The sequence below is a fragment of the Takifugu flavidus genome, chromosome 20 (assembly GCF_003711565.1).
Source record: "Takifugu flavidus isolate HTHZ2018 chromosome 20, ASM371156v2, whole genome shotgun sequence".
Classification (NCBI taxonomy): Eukaryota; Metazoa; Chordata; class Actinopteri; order Tetraodontiformes; family Tetraodontidae; genus Takifugu; species Takifugu flavidus.
Window position 1 is genome coordinate 2,770,239 of NC_079539.1, and position 22,283 is coordinate 2,792,521.

General features: G+C 48.0%; 4 protein-coding genes across 6 annotated transcripts; 1 reads left to right on the plus strand and 3 right to left on the minus strand.

The window, feature by feature from the left end:
- Window positions 1-44: 44 nt before the first annotated feature.
- slc25a1b (slc25a1 solute carrier family 25 member 1b) lies at window positions 45-4,797 on the minus strand. The gene is made up of 9 exons (XM_057018884.1): window positions 4,503-4,797; window positions 2,723-2,830; window positions 2,435-2,534; window positions 2,173-2,311; window positions 1,978-2,062; window positions 1,805-1,909; window positions 1,612-1,727; window positions 1,463-1,536; window positions 45-1,279 (listed from the first exon to the last, which is right to left on the minus strand). The coding sequence occupies exons 1-9, from the start codon at window positions 4,612-4,614 to the stop codon at window positions 1,165-1,167; spliced, it is 954 nt and encodes a 317-aa protein (XP_056874864.1). The 5' UTR covers window positions 4,615-4,797; the 3' UTR covers window positions 45-1,164.
- A 2,221-nt stretch (window positions 4,798-7,018) lies between these two features.
- On the plus strand, window positions 7,019-11,375 carry zgc:56235 (Voltage-dependent anion-selective channel protein 2-like). Of its 3 annotated transcripts, none has more exons than XM_057018890.1 (9): window positions 7,019-7,178; window positions 8,003-8,073; window positions 8,423-8,472; window positions 9,462-9,614; window positions 9,703-9,755; window positions 9,858-10,079; window positions 10,152-10,302; window positions 10,381-10,438; window positions 10,515-11,375. In XM_057018890.1, the coding sequence occupies exons 2-9, from the start codon at window positions 8,007-8,009 to the stop codon at window positions 10,604-10,606; spliced, it is 846 nt and encodes a 281-aa protein (XP_056874870.1). In that variant the 5' UTR covers window positions 7,019-7,178; window positions 8,003-8,006; the 3' UTR covers window positions 10,607-11,375. The 3 variants fall into 3 exon arrangements, with proteins under 3 accessions (XP_056874870.1, XP_056874871.1, XP_056874872.1); XM_057018891.1 differs by lacking the exon at window positions 7,019-7,178 and adding an exon at window positions 7,219-7,237; XM_057018892.1 differs by lacking the exons at window positions 7,019-7,178; window positions 8,003-8,073; window positions 8,423-8,472 and adding an exon at window positions 8,537-8,760.
- Window positions 11,376-11,419: 44 nt separating this feature from the next.
- tor4aa (torsin family 4, member Aa) lies at window positions 11,420-15,313 on the minus strand. Its single transcript, XM_057018883.1, has 3 exons — window positions 15,095-15,313; window positions 13,513-13,953; window positions 11,420-12,693 (listed from the first exon to the last, which is right to left on the minus strand). Exons 2-3 carry the CDS (start codon window positions 13,951-13,953, stop codon window positions 11,836-11,838), a joined length of 1,299 nt encoding a protein of 432 aa, XP_056874863.1. The 5' UTR covers window positions 15,095-15,313; the 3' UTR covers window positions 11,420-11,835.
- Window positions 15,314-16,537: 1,224 nt separating this feature from the next.
- brap (BRCA1 associated protein) lies at window positions 16,538-22,127 on the minus strand. Its single transcript, XM_057018882.1, has 13 exons — window positions 21,717-22,127; window positions 21,374-21,535; window positions 21,055-21,250; window positions 20,790-20,979; window positions 20,542-20,655; window positions 20,313-20,461; window positions 19,983-20,058; window positions 19,768-19,906; window positions 19,169-19,278; window positions 19,002-19,091; window positions 18,814-18,917; window positions 18,502-18,641; window positions 16,538-17,222 (listed from the first exon to the last, which is right to left on the minus strand). The coding sequence occupies exons 1-13, from the start codon at window positions 21,793-21,795 to the stop codon at window positions 17,002-17,004; spliced, it is 1,770 nt and encodes a 589-aa protein (XP_056874862.1). The 5' UTR covers window positions 21,796-22,127; the 3' UTR covers window positions 16,538-17,001.
- Window positions 22,128-22,283: the final 156 nt, after the last annotated feature.

Sequence of the window (22,283 nt, forward strand, 5' to 3'; positions counted from 1 at the left end):
TATCAATAAATGTAAACAAGTGAGAGCAACGCATGCCAAGAAAATAACAGTCAGATGATATTTTATTTTGAGCATCCATGTTAGACACAGACTTAAGGCACAACACGTGGGTCCGTTTTCTTGTTCGATGGAATGAAGCAATGAGAGATCCTGATATATTAAAATAACTGTACATCTAGATGTGTGCAAGAAAAATGCATTAGATGAAACGGATAGCTGACTGTGCACATGTAATTAGGACAATTAACTGCATTCATGTAAACACAACAGACTGGCAAACATCAGTTTGTGTTCAGATCATAAAGTCTTGACACAGTTTCAAATCATCATCTGCTGTAAAAGGCAAGGGCAATTATTATGACATTGTTTAAAGATCAAACAAAATCTGCAATCAATTCCAAATAATCCTCAACCATCCACCTTTGACATTCTGGAATGGAAGGCACGGTGGCGTAACTCAAACACAAGTCAAAAGACAACAGATTCAAGCATAAACGTGCATGTTTTTACAAAGATCGCACGTATCCTCAGACATCCGTCAATGAGTCGATCATCAAATTTGGCACAACTGCAGCATGTGTAACTGGATATAATATTAATAAAATATTTAGTAACTAATTACATACAACACTGAATTATTCACAATCTGAAAAGATCTCAGCAAGAATCCTAAAATACATACAACACCCCCAGGTTAAAAAAAACATTCTGAAACCTGTAAAAATTATTCAAATCACTTCTGTCACTTTTTTAGGCAAAGTCTGTTTCCTCTTAGTCCCTAAAATGTTATTTAGAGATGGATTAATTTAAGGCATTAAGTTGTTCATGCACCCGTACGGTACCTGTTTGGCTTAGGCAGAACGTGTTTCCTGGGTTGATCGTTTGACTTGTTTACATTTTTTTTCCTTCAATTTAAAAACTTTTAAAATATTTTTTTAAAAATACGAGGATTGAGTCTCCAGTCTGGTGCTGTTGCACGGAGGCAAATCTTTCACTCAAAACCGTGGTGTTGTGCATAAAATCAAGAAAATACCCATAATCCCTTTCTGTCTGTCTGAGGATTGCTTAGAGGTAGATATCAGAACCTAGAAGCAGGAGTTTAAGGCGACGGTCCGGAGTCCTGCCCTGTCCAACCTCTCCTCGAGCAGCACCGTGTCGTCCTGTTCAGTCCGTCTTCCAAACCATGTTTAAGACCTTCACCACCTCCTCGTAGATGATGAAGACGATGGCCACGTCCAAACACACTCGCCCCAGCCGAGGAACGGTGCCTTTGTAGAACCTGGATGAGACAAAATCACGGAGGAGCCATTAGATACTGAGGACAGACACAAAGTGCAACTTCATATAATGAAACATTGTCCCTGGAACAGGAACAGGAACAACAGGAAGGTATCTTTATCTGAGCTGTTTTCCTGCCCATCTTCTACCAGAAACCCCCCACGGGTCACGAGTGTGGACTTACGCCTTCGGACCCTCGTGCTTCATGATCTTCACCGCGCAGTCCAGCGTGCTTTTGTACTTGTGAGCTTCGAGACCCTGTCAGAGAGGACGCGCACAGGTCAGGAACCCTGCCAGCAAGCGGAGCCTGGAAGACCTCGTCACAGCACCCACCTGCATTCTGGTCTTGATGACGTCGAGGGGGGTGTTCCCGAACACGCTGGCAGCGCCAGCGAAGGCTCCGAACGCACCGGTTACCATGGGGTTAATGGCTTTGTTGGGGTCGTCCCCTTGGTGATTCACAAGAACAAGTCATTTCAGAGCTTCAGCTCAGGTCGCGAGTGTGTTATTGCAGGTTGACACACACCTTTGTACCAGTTCCTCAGCACTGTCATGACGTAGAAGCGGATGGCCTGGTTGGACCCTTGTTTTAACACTGTGGCTGTCAGACCCTGATAGGTGCCCTTCAGTCCTGGGAGCACATCAGTAATATCAGCTCACCGGCGGCAGGTGGAGGAATGAAAGGAGGTCTAACTTTACCTTGAGTTCTGATGATCTCCCTCACCCCGTGGAAAAACCCTCGGTACTTTGGATTTGCTGACGTCTGATCATGGATGAACTTGACCTGAAGTTAAAGGATTCATTCAATAAGGTTTTAGCCCGAGAGCTAAAAATCATGTATCATGTAATCACGAAAAAAAAAACTGCTTTGGGGCGTCTAAAAATGCCGCTTACCTTAACAGTCTCCATGGGACACACGACAAACACGGCCTCTGCCACGCCGGCCCCCAGCCCACACAGGAAACCCCGCTTGCTGTCTAGTTTACCAGCTTCATCGCGCATCTTATTACTGAGGAACTCAAACATCCCAAATCTGGGTGATTTTAGAGAAGAGGTTAGAGTTTAGAAGCGTCCTCAGATTCAGGGCTGGATGTTTATTGGAAATGTTTATCTATTGTGTGTGTGTGTGGGGGGGGGGGGGGGCTGCAGAAGTCACCTGACAGCAGCTTTGGGTATGGAGCCGTACACCAGCGAGCTCAACCCTCGGTACAGACCCTTCACCCCATGACTGTTGACCGTCTGCTTCACACAGTCGACTGCAGGAGACATGAAGCATGAAAAAAAAAACCTTCGGGATTGTTTGTTTGTCTCCTGCTGAGTTAAAGATTTCCACAGGCGGAAAAGAGCATATCTGAGCCAAACGTTGTGAACCGCCAGTATAAATAAGGAGAGCCGCGTGTTTGTGATGAAACAAGGCAGATGACTAAAATCAAAGCAAACTCACCGATGCCTTTGTACTTGGGGGGATTGGCCTTCTCGTCCAGCTGCAGCTGTGTCTTAACGTACTCGGTGGGGAAGGTGATGCAGATCTCGATGCCTCCCGCCAACCCTCCTAAAATAACAAGGAAACGCCATTGAGCATCATCAGAAAACAGAATAAGAGCACATTAGAATCCATATAAAAATATACCTGACGTGTTTCAGGGGTTTCAGTTAGTTTTGGTGACTTGGCCAATGAAATGAATTTTTATTGTACGCAGGTGTTAACATTTGAAATGGGTGAAACCGGTGGGACTCAGGGGCCGTTTGCTGTGTTCAGCACGTTTGATTTTCATAAAACGACCAAGAGGATTTCAAGTTGTTCCTTATCCGGAGATCAGTCAAAGCAAACCATCCAGATTTCATCCAAACATGCACAAAACGTTGCGGATGACATGAGCAGCAAACATCCAAGTAGAAAGAAAAGTGCAACATCCCGTCCATTTCTCACTCATTCTGCACCTCCAGGAGAAAACAATTCCACCTTAAGAGGCTTGTTGTGGCCACATCTGCTGTTGAGCAGCCCGACCAGCAGCCTGTGGCCGATTGGCTCATCAGATCTCAGAGGACTGGCCCACTGTTACTCCCCCTGGCCAGATTCCAGCCAAGGAGGTGTGTGTGCATCCTCCGAGGGCACATCCCGCATCACACTCCAGCAGCAGACTCCCGCTAATGTGTGCAGACGGGATGAGTGTGCAAAGACGGCGAGAGCAGACGATGAGTGCTTTTTGTTTAAAAGTCGGAAGTTTTAGGACTATCAAGCTTCCTGCTCAACTCTGAATCCAACAAACAAGTCAGGTAGTCGTGTTTTTGCAGCCTTGGGGTTGTAAAAACGACATATTAGTATTCTTGAAGTGGTGGGATTGATTTAAGCCTGAATTGGCCCTCACACGGATAACACAGGCCTTTTACTGGTAGTTTAAACATGCATTCTTCCATGCACAGAGGTCACACTCACACACACCTGGCTTCGCTCACACATGCAGGTCGGACAGTTCATGCATGTGCCATCACAGGATTACACTTGAGCAAAAACCATAGTCTCAAAAAGTCTATTTTGGGAACTAAAGTGAAGGTTTGAAAGTGCTGGCAGTGCTGACACACCCAGGCATTCCTATTGTTAGAAGCTGACAGAGTAAACTGGCAGCACACGTCCTGTCATCATCTGTGAACGAGTACCTGCATCGTGTCCGGGTAGTCAGGCTGTAAACACATAAAGAACCAGTTCGTCATGGCCAGCAGTTATCAGATTTTTACACAAAGTAAATGTGTGTTCAGTGTGAAGAGACTGACGGATTATTTACACTCCCAACACAACATGACACAAAACTACATGAGGAAAATGTTCATTTATGGTGGGACAGGACTGTGGATGCAATAGTATTCTGGTTGTAACTTTGGTTTTTCTATCACACACGTGTCAACCATTGACCGTCAAGTCAACCGGGGCCAGCAGAGTTCACTTCTTTTTCTGCACAGGGCCAAAGGTCAAAAGTCCCTGAACGCAGCACTCTGGAATTTGGCCACGAACGTGCCCTGAAACGTATCGCTCGTTTACTTTTAAGTGTTTCGAGACCGAGTGCACTTAGCAGTCTTGTGTCTTTAAACGCACCACGGCTCTGTGCGGTCACTGGTGTCATGTGAACAATGCTGCAGAAGCCGCTGTTTACATCTGCACGGTCAGGCCTTAAAAGTTGTCAACAAGTTTTTTTATTTTAATGCCTTAAGGAGTTAAACTTTCCTACCTGCCAGAATAGCTTTGCCGGGGTGCGTGAGTTTGGCTTTCCCCGCCGGAGCAGCAGCAGCCAAACACTGAGGTCTGTAGAACGGGCTCACAAATCGAGGTTGTCCCGACATGACTGCGATACACCGGCTTAACTTTGGAGTTTCACTCGACGCGGATGCCGTCGGGGGCTCTGGCCGTCAGTGCGCGCTGTGCAGGAGTCGCTCCGCTAACATCTGACCATTGGACTTTGGATAGTGTACTTTCTCCTCTCAAGTTCCCCCCCTCGGTGCACACTCAGAGTAGGATAGAATGTGGTGTCAGTGTTCGCTCGGGGCGGGTGGGGCTCGATCGCGCCCCCCCGCTTCGCCTCTGTGTCAGTGAAACGCCATGTTTGTCACAATTATTTAAGGGGGACCGGAGAGATTCGCTGAAAGGCGTCCCGGGAGGCTTCTCATTGGACGGCTTGTCAACGTAGAAATTTCCGCCCACTGTGAGCGCCACGCATGGCCAGCAGAGGGCGCTGTTTGCTGCTGTGACTCAACCCGGAAACGACGAATTAAAGACAACCTAACCGGAAGTGCCTCGTTTCACAAGGCGCACAAAGTCGTTTCCTTTCGCTACAAGGTGGAATTTAAACGAATAGTTTGACAAGCAGCATTGGAAAATTGTGCCATTATTTCAACTATATTTCTGACAATTAACCACCTTGATTTTTTTTGTAAATATCTATCATGGTAATACTTGTGAAAATGCACACATTCAATGATTTTATTGCATTTGTTTAAGTTCAAGTCAAACGTTTTTTCATTTGCAAACATATAGATTATAAGTACATTATATGTACTTTATATAACGATTAATTTAATAATTCGGTGCTTGGCAGTGCTGTTCAAGCCGATATCTCATAGAGGACATACATCAGTTTCTAAAAGCAGTAAAATAAACTACATTTTAATTCAGTATTAAACATAAATACAACTTAGAGCAGCACGTCCTTTTAAATTTATTGAGGGACCAGGGTCTTTTCTGTGTTTGCATGCTCTCCCCATGTCTCAGTGAGTTCTCCGGGCACTCCAGCTTCCCCCACAGTCCAAAGACAAGCATTTGGGGGACAGGTGAACGTGAGTGTGAATGGTTGTTTGTCTTTCCTTCTAGGCCCTGTGATGAGCTGGCAACTCACTCAGGATGAATCTCACCCGAAGGCAGCTGGGCTCCAGCCTAATCAAAAGTCATTATCACTGTCATCCTTCACAGAATGCCTCAGATCTGATTTCACGTAGAAGCCAGGGACCCTGGAAATTGGACCACACAGAGAGTCGTCATTCGGGTCCCTGCTCAGCTCGTCGTCCTCATCATCATCCTCGTCTTCATCGAACTCGCCGTCCTTACTCTGCAGCAGCAACATATATTTCTGAGGTCTACATAAACACTGTCCAATAATTAACAATTAGTTAAGCACTTTAAATTTTAAATAAACAACTCACAAAGCCACACAACGCACCTCAAAGCTCCCTTGTTCTAGGCGGTGAAACGCCTCCAGCTGTGCCTCCAGGTAGCAGAGGGTCCTGAACTTGTCCTTGAACATCCTGCGTTGTTTCCACAAATTAGTCCTCAGATTTGGCACCAGATTAAATATTGTTGTGAAAATTCAAAGCGTGTAATGTACCTTCAAGTCCGCTTCTTTTCCTAGTGAATCACACAGAGACGCCCCTTTAGACGTGACCTTGGAGCTGCTTTCAGATCTGAAGCCTGAAGCGAGAGTAGAATGAGACCTAATGGAAACTCTTCTATCATAAAAAGGTTTCGATGCATCACAACAGTTACCTGTGGGGCGACGTGGAACTTGAACGTCACATTGTCCTCTTCTATCCGGTCTCCCAGCACCGTCTCAGTGGTCTTCATCGCGCTGTACAGCAGGGAGGTGACCTTCAGCATCTCCTTCACCGCGTAGCCATCAGCTTTGTACACATTCTTGGTGTTCAGCTCAATGTGAGCTTTATTCGCCTGCAAACACAACAGAAAAGTTAGTCCAAAGCAGATATTCAACAACAGACGCTGGATGAGGCGGCAGGTTATGGGCTACCACCGCCTTATCCAGCATCCCTCTAGTTTAACTCTCCATTAATAATGGTAACCTCCCCATCGTGCATGAGCCCCAAAATTGCTCAGGCTCCCAGCTCATCCACGTGTTTGTGGTTTATTTTACCACCTCTTTGAGGGGTGCAACCTGTGGAAGTGCCAAAGTTTGTGATGGAATAGAGTTTTTCTTTCCTTTTTTGACAGAATTAACATGAAAGTTGCCATTATGCTATTTTTGCATAAACATTATGGATCTCCAATGTTGATGGACAATCTTTACCTCCACCAAGTTGTGGCAGCTGGCGATTGTGTATTTGATGTGTGTGACAAGAGAGACTAGATTTATGATGTTTTATGTGAGACTTTGACACCTGATCTTCCAAAAAAAAACCTCCGTAAAAGAAAAACGGCGCACATCACATCGCGTTAATTTCTTGCGTTTTTATTGCCTCTTTGTGCGCTTCCGACGACACTGCGCATGCGCGGTGTGTCTCCTTCAGCGTGCCCTGTTCACCCGTTAGAGTGCTAAGCTAAGCTAGCTGTCAATCCACTCAGCAGCATCACGCCAGGGGCACTCTAGGCTTCGCAGACTCCCCGTCAAAACACCTTTGCACTGGTAAGGAGGATAAACGGCACTGATTCGTTTCAAGGAACGTGTCGGCGTCGCCTCAACAGGTTTATATTTTAAGTTAGCATCTGAGCGATGCAGCTAACGGTTGGTCCATTATGTAATGTTTAGCCTTGTAATGCACACTTTAATCCTTCGGTGTTAGGAGTTTACGTTTGATAGCGTAGAGTCTGGCATTTGTGATGTTCGCAGCAAATTTAGCAACTTTACCAGCTGCTTTCCAATTTGGTTTATGGGACCTGCATGGGATGCAGGGAGGATTTAATGGGCATGGACTAACGGTTCCGGCCGTCCAGTAGTATCCTGCTAGTTAGCTTAGCTAGCTGTCAAACCCCCCACACCTCTTTAAGTGGCCCATCTGGTCCTTTGTCTCACGCACATAGCGGCCATTATTTGGATATACATTTGAATTTATCTCAGTCCATTCTTCAAATACATGGAAAATCTCACACTAATTAATGGTAATTTAAAACAAAGGATTGGTGTTAAGAAACTGTTTTCTGTTGCTTGGCATTTGTATATGTATTTGTGATCCTGCAAGATAAAATTAATATTTTGAGGGTGCACATCTCGGTAACCTTTGCCACTAGATGATCATACACCTTCTGGATCAGTGCAAGAAGGGACACAGGACAGACAAAAACACTGCTTTCCACTACTGCTGTGCATATTTCAGTCTTTCTACTGGCAACCCATAATGGTCTTAAATGTGAAGTGTCCAAATCATTCCAGCCCTGTGTTATTTAAATTGCCAATGGATTTGACATGTTACATTTGAGTGATTGACACTGATCCTATTTTATCATCTCCAGCACGATGGCCGTCCCTCCTTCCTACTCAGACCTGGGCAAAGCTGCCAAGGACATCTTCAGCAAGGGCTATGGTGAGTCTTCAGTAAAATTTGAAAGCACCCAGAAAGGCACGCCTCAGTCTTCAGGACTAAATCATCGCTGCAGGATGCAACAGCTGCTGCATTCTGCAGGATGGCCTGTAGGGGGCAGTCATGTCCACAGCAAACCAGTGGTGCGAATTAAAAATACGAGGAGAAGGAGAAGCTGTGCTCCAATATTAACCCTGCAGGCTGAAATATTGCAAAATATCCAATTCAATTCTCCTGGTATTGATGTGTGAAGGTGGGACTCACACAAACGTCCAAGCACGTGTCCCCTGATGATGAATCTGCATCTGTTATCTTGCTCCCGCTCCCACTCTGTCTCTTTCCACACCAACAGGCTTTGGGCTTGTAAAACTGGACCTAAAGACCAAATCAGAAACCGGAGTGGTGAGCACCTGCTATTTTCCTTAGTAATACCCCCGTGTTGTCATCCCCTGGATGCTCTCTGTCCTTTCCACCCCTCTGCTCCTGCTACATTAAAGCAGCTGGGGAAGGGGGGGGGGGGTTCTAATCTGATCTGAGCTGCAGATGTGCTGGACTGAACCCGTCCTCTCTCTCTCTCTCAGAGAAACGTGACAAGTCTGTATTTGTTTTGTGGCCTGTGTGTCTCTATAACCGCTGCTCTGTCTCCATGCCGCTGCCCTTCGTACCGGACGGCTTGTGCTCGTGTAGATGGTAAGAGAGGTGTCCGAGCTGCCCGTCCACATCTGGACCACCACAGCATCAGCTTGTCCTGTCTTCCTTTGATTCGCCGCTTTATTTTCCTCCTCATCCGCGTGTGGTCGTGCGTTCTAACCCGCATTTCTATTTCTGCTTGTGTTAAACGCTTCAGAAGCTGATCTCCACAGCCCAGACTTCTTTTTCTGACATGTTTTTGAACCTCTTTCGTCAGCCTGTCACTGACTCTCCGCCCTGATGCAACAAGTGGAAACAGAAAGATCAGATTAGACCTGGATTGACCACATTTATGATCAGTTTTCTAGATAAGAGGGCAGAAGTGCTCACAGGCAGACGTTTCCTGGAGAGAACTGCATTTATCATCATTTTATTCTCGATATTAAACTGCAGTTAACGTCAGTTTAGGTCTCAGCGTTGTTGCTATGGTGACAGTTTCTGCAAGCAAACATTCATGGCTTCATGTCTGGTCATGTTTACATCATCGTGTCCTAATGGTTCATTTGTTTTTCTGTTTTTCTGTCTTTTTTCTGTTTTGCTTTGTTATTTAAGTTATTGTTGCCTTCTGCTCATCTTAAAGACGCTGTCACACCCGACCGGTTCTTAGTTTCTGGTTTTCACAGGTGTGAAAGCGCTTTAAGCTGCCGTCCACCTGCGGGGGCGTCGCAGACCTTCATTTATGTCTGGTTTTGTCCCGGCAGGAGTTCAACACATCTGGCTCCAGCAACATAGACACGGGGAAGGCTGCTGGAAACCTGGAGACCAAGTACAAGATGAAGGAGCTGGGCCTGAGCTTCAGCCAGAAGTGGAACACTGATAACACCCTGGCTACCGAGGTCACCGTGGAGGACCAGGTCCGTGTGTTACACCTGCAGAATCCACACCGCTGCCCTGATGTGGATCCTTCAAACCCATTTGCTTTAATATTCTGCTTGTTTACAGCTGACTCAAGGACTGAAGGTCGCTTTAGATACCTCTTTTGTACCAAACACGGGGTGAGATCACCTTTATCTGAGTCTCTCATCGTTAATAATTAGCCGCGACTTCCTTCTCCAAGCTAGCGAGTGAAACATTTAACCGATTATTTTTTTTTCCAGGAAGAAAAGTGGGAAACTGAAGACGGGCTACAAGCGCGACTACATGAACCTGGGCTGCGATGTCGACTTCGAGGGCCCCATCATCCTCGCCGCCGCCGTGCTGGGCTACGAGGGCTGGTTGGCCGGATACCAGATGGCCTTCGACACTGCCAAGTCCAAGCTGACCCAGAACAACTTTGCTCTGGGTTACAGGGCCGGCGACTTCCAGCTGCACACCAACGTGTGAGTTTACGTCACATCTGCGTCGCTGACCGCCAGAACCAGTCAAAACCCTGACGAAACGTCTCCCCTCAGGAACGACGGCACAGAGTTCGGCGGCTCCATCTACCAGAAGGTGAACGAGGAGCTGGAGACGGCGGTGACTCTGGCCTGGACCGCCGGCAGCAACAACACTCGCTTCGGCATCGCCGCTAAATACAAGCTGGATAAAGACGCTTCTCTATCCGTGAGTCACAGGTCAGGCGTCTGCGTGCTCTCGCTGTAACCGTGTGTGAGCACGTGTCCTGTCATTCCCCCCCCCCAGGCCAAAGTGAACAACGCCAGCCTGATCGGCGTCGGGTACACCCAGAGTCTGCGGCCAGGTAGGCTGTGGCGGCCTCGAGGGGAGGTCGGATGTTGTAATCACCTTACACAACTCAAACAATGCTGTCTTCTCAGGCATCAAGGTCACCCTCTCGGCTTTGATCGATGGGAAGAACTTCAACGCCGGCGGACACAAAGTGGGCATGGGCTTCGAGCTGGAGGCATAAAGACCAGCGCGGTCCAGCCCCGCGGCCCCACGCTCCTCTGTCCTCCTCCTCACACACTGTCCGCCACCGTAGCCGTCTTCCCCCCCCACCAGTGTTTGACAGCAACGTCTGAGCCTCAGCATCACCTCTGAGAGGAGTTCGGAGGCTGCTGACAGCAAATAGTTGTGAATTGTTGCGTTTTTGTTTTTTTTAAATTATTCTGGAAGTGTTCTATTTATTTCCCCGTAGCCGTTGAAGGAAGTAGCCCGTGGTGTAAATGTGTAGGTCATTGATGCTTCAGCTGCATGGGAGAATGAAGGCGTGGACGCAGGCCTCCAGGCTCGCGCTCGCTTCTGTTCTGGAGTTTTGCGGTCGTTTTTTTGTTTGTTTGTTTGTTTTTCATCCGATTCGATGTTTTCTGCCGCCACATTTTTACATGAGAGTTGTGAGAATGCTGCTGGGAAGGAAGCGTTGGTTGCCTCTGGTTTGGGTAGGTGGGACCAACGTTAGAGGATCTTCTCATGTCGTCCATAGCGAGCTCGCATTTCTGCAACGCTGTTTTCGTCTAGCAGGCGACACCGGACCGTCGGCCGGCCTCAGGGCCGGTTCACCTCCGAGCGACTCCGGGTGAAGCGTTAGATAAGATCCTCTGTTCCGCTCAACCGCCCTCCTTATTTAGGCATTGGAAGCAAAGCCTTGGGTTCGCTTCTCATTCGTCTCGACTGTCCTGCTTCATTTCTCCCCCCATGTCAGTGAAGGGAATTCAATAAAAAAAAGCACCAACATGTGACAGATTGTGAAATTCTTTCAGGCCAAATGTGAAGCACAAAGGAATTTGAAGGGTTGGTGATGTTTTAATGTCTAATTTGAGGACACTGGTCTCATTAAGATAAAAGGATGGGAACAGTAAATGAACCAGAGCAGGACTTATTACCACATTCATGACAACGAGCAAAAATGTTTTTTCTCCAGTCATCAAACTTCAACAGAGCCTTAAGTGTGACGTTTCTGATAGAACGTGTGTCCTAGTATTAAATGCAGGTTAAAAAAGTCACATTTGAGCTCCCCAACAATGAATATTTGAGACGACGGCGGCACTTTTCTGTCCTCAGGGTGTCTTTGGTGCAGCTGAACAGAAGCTGTGGTTTTTCTTCAAGCTCTACAAAGTTTGTTTGCGTAGCCACGTCTCGTGTCTCAAGTGTGGTTTCTTCACGCTTTCGGGGTTGTGAAATCATTTCCTGCCGCGGATTTCACAGCAGGTTGACCTTCGCCACCACCTGCTTGCAGCCTGTCTGGGAATATTGCCGCCCGCCCACCTCGGGGTAGTACTCCAGCTCCCCCGCAAGGCGCTCCATGTTGGTACGGTCCGGGTAGAACCCCTCTTGAGTCATTTCGTCCCGGAAGCAGTCCATAATGTGAGCCTTCTCCAAAAGGCCCAGAGGCAGGATTTCAGCCTCCGTCCACAGGACGTGACGCTTCACCAGGGTGTCGGTTAACACCGGTGTCAGCGTTTTTGCTTGGTAACCATGGCGACCAGATGCTGAGGGCGCCATGGAAACGCTCGAGGCGTTGTGCAGCATGTATTTGATGACATGTTCGTGGCCCAGGTTGCTCAACAGCAGGTAGATGGCGTTCTGGTACTCGTTGGAGTCCCGGGAGGCCACGGCTCCCCACAGCGTGTCCAGGATCTCCCCGTGCATGTGCTCCACCTCATCGAAGACCAAGAGCGGGATCTTCTCCTCCTCCTCAGCCCGCCTCACCATCTCCGAGATGACGGCCGAGAGGTTGTGGGCGCAGCGCGGCACGTGCGCCTCCTGAGGGCAGTGGTGGAGGACGTAGTACTGCAGCACCATGGCCTCCCCCGTCACCGAGCGAAAGTGTCTGGCCAGGAGGCGCCCCAGGTGGCTCTTCCCCACGCCGCTGGGGCCGTGAAGGGACACCACCAGGGGCTTGCTGTGGGCATATGTGGACAGGTAGTCCCTCAGGTGGGACAGCAGACCGTCCACAGCTTCTTGCTGCCCAAACACCTCTCTCATCAACGTCTTCTCCAGCCCCTCCAGGTCGTACTTGAGGACGTGGTCGTCCAGGTTCTCTATGGCGTTGTACACCTGGAAGGAAGAGGGAGCAAAGGTCAACACAACCTGTAAACCAATGCTATAAAAGCATGAATATTAAAGACCTGGTTTCATCATTTGATAACAGAAATTCATTAAAATGAATAAATTAGCCTTTTCGTGGCTAATGATGTTAGCGTGAGGCTGGGACACAAACAAGTACATTTTGCAATTAAGGGCTTATTGTTGTGAACTGCAAGTAAAAAGAAGAAGTGGTAAAAGACAGAAAGAAATGTCTTCCATTTTCACGTGAGGAATGTGAACATTGCCCCGATCCTGCCGGGATTTCTGTCTGACCAGGTGGAAATCGGCTTTCTTAAAGGCCAGTTTTCACACCTTTTCCTGGAGGACTGGGCGTTAACCTCTGGAGCTCTGCAGTGTCACCAGGATTCAAATGAATCCAGGAGTTTAAATGATTCTCTAAATTTAATCTAAACTTTCTAACGGCTGATCTTGACCATGATGTTGATGTTGAGGCCTGGGGGAAATATAGTTCTATTTTTAGGCCAAAGAGCGGCTGCAGGACCGTGCACGTTTGTATTTAGACTCTGAAGGGGAGTAACAGCTCACTCTCAACAGTCGGTCAAAACAACCAAACAAACAAACAAGGTAAATTATTCTCCTGGACACCCACGCATGTTGAAACAAACACTTGAGTCCAAATATTTAAAGCGCTTTTTATTTTACTGACGCCAGCCACCAGGGGGCAGTGAAGTCCCCTGCCTGGTTTAAAAGCTTTCTCTACACGGTGGATCATGGTTGCCAAGACGCCACTCACATCACGTTAACCCCCCTTTTTTATATTTAATGTACCTGCATGAAGACGATAGCGAGCAGCAGGTACAGGCTATACTTGGCCAGGCTGTACTCCTGCGTCGGGGGGGCCCTGCGCCCCCTTCTGTTGGGATACAGCACGCGCCTCCTCCTGCTCCTCTTCCTCTTTAGATGGAGGGAAGAGGAGTTGGAGCGCTGCAGAGTGGAGCTGAGCCCATCGAAGGTGAAGATTTTCGGGCTGCTCTGCACCGGCGCTCCCACCAGGGCCCCGGGTGGGCCCAGCACCAGGCCCAGCTCCTGGCGCCGCTTCTTCAGGGCCTGGTACTTCTGTTTGATGCGGATGACGGCGCACAGAGTCGAGGAGATGCTGGGACCCGGAGTGGTGGTCTGTTCCTTATCTGTCTCTCCTTCACTCTGGATCTCTCCATCCATCTCTCCCTCCGTTTGAGACGCCGAGGTGCTGCTGTCCTGGTCGTTCATCTGTGGGGACAGAACGGGGGCAAATTTGGCGGCTTATGACGTCACAGGTTGCAGAGACATTAGAAATGTTGTTTAATCCTCCAAAAACCTTATTAATGCATCAACAAGTTTATCTGTTTGGAGCAACATGCTAGCGGAGGGGGACCCACATCAGTATTTACACAGTTATTTCCTGCTGAGTGAACAAAGAGACAGTGATTGTTTTAAAAACAGGGCTGTTCTAATAACAGTTATAAAAATACATTATTAAAAATCTGAAAAACTGGATCTTTGACAGGTGTAATAATGTTATTACGTCATTACACGCTACAAATCAATGGCATTTATTCTCAAGATTCTGATTAGAAAACAGCCAAATGTGTCTGTGCTCTTATTTCCTGACCCGTGACACCAGCGCTTCTGCTGAAACTCTCTCAGCCGTTGCTAAACCTCACCAGCTTCTTACGTGGTCAGATAACATCAACTTTGCGACTGCTGGGCGACGCCGACCCAAGAAGAATGTGGACCACATGAGGGCTGGCGTTCGAGTTTATTCCCTCTGACTGACAGAAGCAGCAGAAACGTAAAATACCAGCAGCTTTTGGGGGATTTCTCATCACTGGTGACACCTTTTGTTCTTTATTTGTGGATTCCTTTGAGCAGAATATTCAAATGAAGAGCTAAAGACTGAGAATGTCCCTGCTGCAGGAGGAAGTTCAGGAAAAAGCTGCTCACAGCTCCACCTGTTAAACAGTGACCCGCTGCTTAGGTGATCCAAAAACAGGTGTTTCTGTTTTTCTTTTTAAGAAAATGTGGGCTCAGGTTTAAATCCACTGAAGCGGAGAATATCTGATCTCGGTTATATCAGCAGAGAAGAATTCAGGCAAAGATCCCTCCAGAAGTGGATCAGTGCTCTTACACACACAAGCCTGAAAGATCTGGCTGCATACCACACATTTTACAGCTGCTCGGCACCTCCGTGAGGAGAAAACACGGACAGAAACCTCTCTAGAATCAGCCTGCAAAAACTGTGTCAGAGCCACAGATCAGTGTTGTTGAAAGGCTTTTAAATACACAAATCAGACACACACACACACACACAGTTTGGTGTGCAGGGTGAGGCTGGGGACCTCAGGTGGGAGTAGGAGAATCAAATTCTTACCTCTGTGTGGCTCAAGTGTGTCAGAAGATGAGAAGTTTGGGTTTTATTCCATAACTCTGGGAGGAGAGGCAGCAGAGAGCAGCAGCAGCAGCAGCTCAACCCAGGAAGAAGCTGCCTGTCTGGCCTGCCCGCTCTGCAGGCTCCGCCCCTTTCAGGAGCTCAAGTCAAGTCATGCCAGTTTTCACTCAAAAGCACTTTTGATACAAATCAACAGAAGCTCCAAGTGTGGAGTGCAAATCCACATGCACAAACATTTTAACCGTCAGAAGCCTGAGAGGAGGGAAGACGTGCTCAGGTCATGAGGTCGCTGATTCCAGCCAGCAGGTCCATGGGGACAAAAGCACCTGGGAGTAAATAATAATAATAATAATAATAAAATAAGCCTGGGGGCTTATTTTGGGTACAGTGGCGCCACCGTCTGATGATCCGAGGCGTCTGACTGGTGTACGAGTTGAGCAAGTCTATGTTCTATGGAGGGAGCCAGTCAAGTGTGGTGGTGCTGCCAGGTGGGGGCGCATGCAGATTTAAAAAGTACGGGACCCAGAACGGAGCCTTGTGCTCCTCCAGAGAAACCTCTGAATTCATCAGTTATGAAACTGACTTTGATGAACCCGTTTGGTGCTACATTAGCTTTGATATAGCAACAAAACATTGCCAGTATCAGGCTAGCAACCCGGGAGAGCATTGGAGAGGTTGAGGTTCTGTCGTCCGTTTCCACTTTTGCTGCTACCGGAACATCAACGTGTCATTCGGACCCGTGTTTGCTCCGCAGCTATTCATAGAAAAGCAACAGTGCAAACAGTTTGCATGCTCATTTACGTTTAAAAAAATATTTACAGCCAAGTTTTGCATCGTTAAACGAGACCCATAGATATGATCCATATTTGCCCCCCCCTCCCTCTGTTTAAAGAATGGCGTGAAGAACCCTGCAGAGGGCAAGTGTGTGTTGTCAGTGTCCCGCCCGGGTGTAAAACTGGACAGCGCGAGGACGAGACCTCGAGTGTGTACACAGTTTACTGCTGTGAGTAAACTGTTAATGTGACGGAGGGAAGGAGCGATCAGTCACCCCCCCGACAGGCGGGGGCGGCGTCCTGCCAGACCAGTGTTTTTATTTCAGGACGGTTCCGAAGAGCTGAGCTCTGCATTAACAGGAGGGGTTCCAGCCTCAGAGAGCATCGAAGCAGCCAGCAACATGATGCTTTCATCCACAACTTTAAAAAAGTCCTCAGAGGACATTTGTTGCCTGTTAGAGCTGAGCATCATGGGAAATCCTCAGTGCTCTTAAGGCCTGTGGGGGCATTCTGCACATTTAAGCCCCTAAACTAGCTCTCACGAAACAAAGATGCACGCGGACATCCCATCATCCTCTCCCCGGGGTCCTGTCTGGAAGGTCAAAGGTCACCCCTCTTTGAAATGAATTAAAAAGACTGAAAAGAATCAAGATCAGGTTGATTATCATCATTCCTTTGGGTTGGTTTTAATTCGGTGGACCTGTCAGGGTGATGCACCTGTAGGACACAGCAAGCTCAACTTTAAAGGGTGAAAACACTGAAGCGCTTCCCAAACGTGAACACAACAACACAGGTTCCGGTGTTTTGCTCATTTCAGCATCAACAGGCGTCAGTGAGAAGAACGACTAGAACGGAAACAAACTGAGATTTTCAAAAGCAGAAGATCACCGTTGGACAAATGCACTTCTTTAGAAAGCACCAACGCTTGTCGTCCCCACTCTTCTTCATGGGGAGCTACATTGAGTTAAAGTATGGAATTATGCAGCTAATCATTAACCGCCTCCTCCCCGTCAACAACCAGATAAGCTTCACCACTTCCTCTCCACCATGATCCAGGAAAACATCTGGTCGGAGAAGCAGCAGTTTTTCTATCACGTTCCAGTCAGACTCGTGCGTCTACTTCCTCTTCCTGCCCCGGCCCCTCCGGCCCCGTCCGGAGGAGGGCTCGGCCCCGGCGCCGCTCTCCGCGGGGCCGGCCCCGATGTTGATCTGCCCCTCTTGGATCTCGCTGCGGGCCTCCGGCAGCAGGTGCTCGATCTGCTGCTGCGTTTCCAGGTGGAACATCATGTCCCTGAGCTGCTGCTGCAGCTCTTCTATCGCCACGTCCTTCAGATCACCTGCAGGGAAAAAAGGAGCTTGTTTAGGACCTGTTTAGGACCTGTTTAGGATGGGGAACCAGCGACCGACTTCAGTGTCAGGTGACGCATTGGTTGCCTCAGCGCTCAAGCGTAGCGACCTGACTAGCTAGCACTAGTCAGCTAGTTGGCTAGCACAGTTCAGAGCCGTCACATGACACCAAACTAATATTGTTGGACCCACATGCTGTAAAAACAGACGTTTGGCTGCTTCCCAGTTTCAGAATTCCTCTGTTTGCACGTCCATCCTTCCTGAAACCCCGAGACTTTCTAGCTGCTGACAAGACCGGCTGGGTTCACCGATGGACGATAATCATCCTTGGCTACCATAAAAATACCACATGATGTTACACAACGCACAGCCACAGCTGGAGGAAAATAAACATCTGGACCGAATGGAGCGGAGCAGCTTACACTGATGAAAGCCTGAATAAAAGCGTTCCTGAACGTGGGAGTCGTTGAGGACTCGGGGACAACGCCCAACACGTGGGGAAAAACCAAAAAAGAGGCCGAATTTGGATTTGGAACGTTCTTGGGTCCAAACACTTCTGCGTTGTGTATAATGGGCAAACATCAAAGCCCCTCTGGGATCCTGCGAACGGTTTAGCGCTCGTTCCCTTTCCTAAACATCAACAGGAAACTGGTGGCAGTTAGAGCCGCTGGTTCCACTCCTGAAGGAAGGATCCACCTTTTAAATCCCTCAACAAATGACAATCAGAGCGTAAACACAGGTGGTACCGAGGGCGTTTGTTTAGGTCCGCCTCTGAGCTCAGGGGAAAAGTCCTGCGGCTGCTGACGAGTCATAAATCACACGGGAAATAATAGCCGAGACATTTGGAATCCGACTGGTGGGGAATGATGATCGGAACCGGTGCTGACACGTATCAACTCTTTTCCATTCCTGTGTCATTTCTGCTAATTATTTGTCTGTCTCAGCCTCAGGCAACTAATCACCACATGTGCGGAACGGTATCTATGCTAAAGAGGACCGATCTCGCTCCAGGTAACAAAGGCCCATCAGTTCTGGGATCACTATTCGGAATATGAAGCAGTCAAAGGTTTCTCATCCGCCCTGCTCGTCAGGATTCCTGAGCTGAACAGACGAGCTGTCGGGCACAGAGCTGACTTTGTTCCAAGCAGCTCATCTGTTTGGCTACAATGAGACTTTCTTTTTTTATGGTTCAAGTCCCGGAAACACGGCAGCACCTTCGATTTCCATGTGAACCGGCTGAGATGTGAGTGAGGTTTTCTGGAACCTCACCGTTCTCTTTGCCTTTGCGCTCCTCCTCTGTCAGCTGGGTCTGCAGTTGAGTCTGGTTGGCTCTCAGGCAGCGGTTCATCTCCTGCTCCTCCTTCAGCTCTTGGCCGAGCTTCGCCACGCGGGTGCCCAGCTGGGCGCACCTAAACATGCCAGAACAGAGGAGCTGAACCTCCACAAACAGCTCAAATGCTCTGATTTTCCTGGCTGTGGTTGTTCTCTAGGGAGCAGCGGGTGTGATAGTATCAGGAGAAGCACGTTGCTCGTGTCATCGTGGAACACGGCGACAGGGTTGGCGGGTGGCGCGTCACCTACTTTTTCTCCAGGCTCTGTTTGTCTTTGGTTATTTCTGAGACGCGCTGCTCCAGGTTGTCGCAGCGCTCCAGGGTCTCCTTAAATTTAGCCTTCATGTTGTTCACCTGCAGGGACAAAGTGAGCAGAGAAACACAGGTTGAGTGTTGTGACAGCAGAGCAACAGAATAAACGCCTGCGTTGCTTCCCACCTCCTCGGCGACCTCCTTCTCCAGGTGAGCGATCTTATTCTCCCAGTAAATCCTTTGAGACTCCAGCTGACTTGTCAGCAGGTACGAGTACTGGGGGCACGGATAATTGTTCAGGTCATTCCTGTGTTGGGCAAAGCAATAAAGCTCCAAGCTGAGGAAGCGTTTACCTCTAGTTGAAGGCCATCGATCTTCTCGGCATCACAGGTGTCCCCCTCACATTCATACTGCACGATCTTCCCGTCTGTCTTACTGGCCACCAGCCGATGCACGTAGTTATCTAGTTGCACAAAGAGCGACAACACAAGTGTGTGTGTGTTTTTTTAAGGTCAATTAATCTACAGCTCAATCACAGATGGAGAGTCGGTAGTTCGATCAGGTTCAAGAGACACTGGCAGTGAAAAAAAGTAAAAATTAAATATTTGACAGATGCCAAAACAGAGATGCTGGCAGAAGCTGCTAAAAAACACAGACTTAAAACTCCAAAAACAAATGATGGGATTTCTTTAAAACTTGAAAAATAACAACACAATTATTTAGGCAAAAATTCAGGACAAAAGAAGTGTATTTCTGTCTTTTGGGACAGTTTTGAAAACACAACGCGAGGTGTTTAATTTAGACGTTGGTGCCCTCTGGTGGTCAAACTGCACCACTGCAGCTCTAATAGCCAAAATAATTTTTTAAACCATCTTTCTTCAGCAATACCCTGAAGTAATAAATTGTTTTAAGTCTCTCTCTCACACACACACACACACACGTAGGTACATACCTCCAGCATAATCCCAGACGCGGTGGTTTGTGAGCTGCATTGCATACGTATGTTGCGTTTCCTCAAAGTGTTTGTAGGCGTGTCGGCTGACATAACGGCCACAGCCGATGTGGCCACAGATCAGACAAATCCACAGATTCTAGATGGATTAACACAATGAGTACTGTGGCACCTAAGGGTTAACTCTCACAAAAGGCCAGGCCGCCATGAATTACCTCTTGCACTCCACATTCAAAGCATTTGTTCTCTTCCACTGGTTCTGGGGTTTGACAGTATCTGCACACGGGGCACCTGAAAACACATGACACACTCGTGTTTTGTCCCGTGCTACAGCTCAGTGAAAGAGGAGAATACATGTTTAGAGAGAAAAAAAACAAATACGTGATTAAACCCAGAAATACCTAGTGCACTCTGGTGACACAGAACGATCACCAACAATGTCCCTTCATTTATATGCTGATCTTTCATTTAACCCTCTGCCGATAAATAGCTGCGTTTTTTCCAGCGGAAATTACACCGACGGATATGAAGCTCGCGCAACTCACGATGTGTCCTCCCACCACTGGAGACACTGGCTGTGAAAGCTGTGGTTGCAGAGAGTGGTGAGGACGCCATTCACCGATTCGTCCATCCTCTCCAGGCACACGGTGCACTTTGGCAGCTCGGTCAGGTCCATCACCGGCAGACTGGCTCCCTGAGGACGCGGAAGAAAGCAGACAGAGGAGATCAGAGACAGGAAGACACGCGGGCCTCGGGATATAAACCCAACCGTACCTCCTCTGATTTTATGACCTCTGCTCTCTCTACATAGACCAGTTGGCAGACTGCATCCTCTATAGAGTTGAACTGGCGGCCATTACAAGCTGTGTAAAAGCTGTCGGCGTCCGCCTGCACACATACAGAAGCCACATTAAGACACTTGAATTAGAAATATGAACCAAAAAAATGATCAAACAATCTGTTCATGCCAAACTTTTGCATTCAAATATAGATACTTAAGTTAATTCCAGAGGAAAACCCACTTGTCTGCAGAACTTTATCAAAACCATGTACTGGTTTGGGGTGGAGTCTCGTATTATCTTCATGTGCTCCATCACGTCACTAAAGGGTGCCATGAGCTTCATGAGGTCGTGGCTGGTCATGGTGGCGGGGACGGTCAGGATGCACACCATAGCGCTGCGTCTCACATCTTCAGTCAGCGACGTCATTTTGCTGCAAAGAAACTCCGAACATGCATAACCCGGGCACACCAACACCGCGGCAAATATGAACTCGGTCGAGACTGACTTGGTCTTATACAGGTGCATGACACCGTGGACGATCTCCACCGAGGGGTTCCCGCTGAAAAAAGAGATGTGGTCCGGCAGCTGCTTGGAGGGGGAGTCAGGGGCAGAGCTCGCTGCTTCGCTGTTCTCTTCAGCCCCTTCGGTCTTGAGGCTCTTCTGTTCCGAGGAGGTGCTGGCGCCCGTCCCTCCTCCTTTATCTGGTTGAAACGCAGTGTTCGAAACAGACAAAAGCTGAAGACATTTATGGACTCTGGATACTGGTGCCAAGATACTGATTATGAGCCTTGGCTGACAGTTGAAGAGAGGCTGCACACGCTCACCTGGGCTGGGCTCAAATGTCTCTATGACCATGTCCCCCATGGCTCTCCTGCCAATGTGCTGGTGCAGGACAGCTGCTCTTTCTAGATCACTCTTTCCACTCAAAGTGTGTTTGGCAACACCCAGGGCTTTCTCCTGCAGCTCTTCATCAGACATGCCTTCAACTGAACATGACAAACACACAATGTCCGGCTGAGGACAAGCTGGACCAGAGTATCTCTACGGGACGTCACATATGTACGAAGTCAAGTGGTGGAAAACCACATCATGATTCCAGGGTGTCGGTGCTTTTTGGAGTATTGACATTAGCTTCTCGGCCCGAACACAAATGTAACAACAACTCACTTGCTGAGTACTGGAATCCTTGTGGAGATGGAGACTGGTCAGCTAATTCCACACGGATAACGACCAACGACACACTCATGTGTTAAAAAAGAAACGACTTTATTTAACCACAAAATAAAACCCAGTGGAGAAAGCTAGCGAAACCAAAACCCCGAGCAAGCTAAGAAGCTGGTGGCTACGTACAAACCGATAGCAGTCAAACCATAATCAGTTCTTTCCAATAAAGCATCATCACTACATTAACTACATGATCAAATTTCAATAATAAACGCAAAAATCACGCAACTTGTGCGAGTTGTTTACAGTGTCAAACCCAGCTCTGTCCGGAATCTTCTTCTACGGTTACGTAAAAAACAGAGGTTCACTGGTGACGTGTCGCTGCCACCTAGAGGAATTACTGGCACATTGCACCCAGTGTTGCAGATTTTAATTGAACGAACCTGTACAGCTGCTTTTATTTAAAAAATGGGAATGTCATTGTACAACAAACAGAAATTTCACCCTATCTGGAGATTAAAATTTTACACAAGAATGCAAGTTTTTTTCAATTCATTTTCAACAGATGAA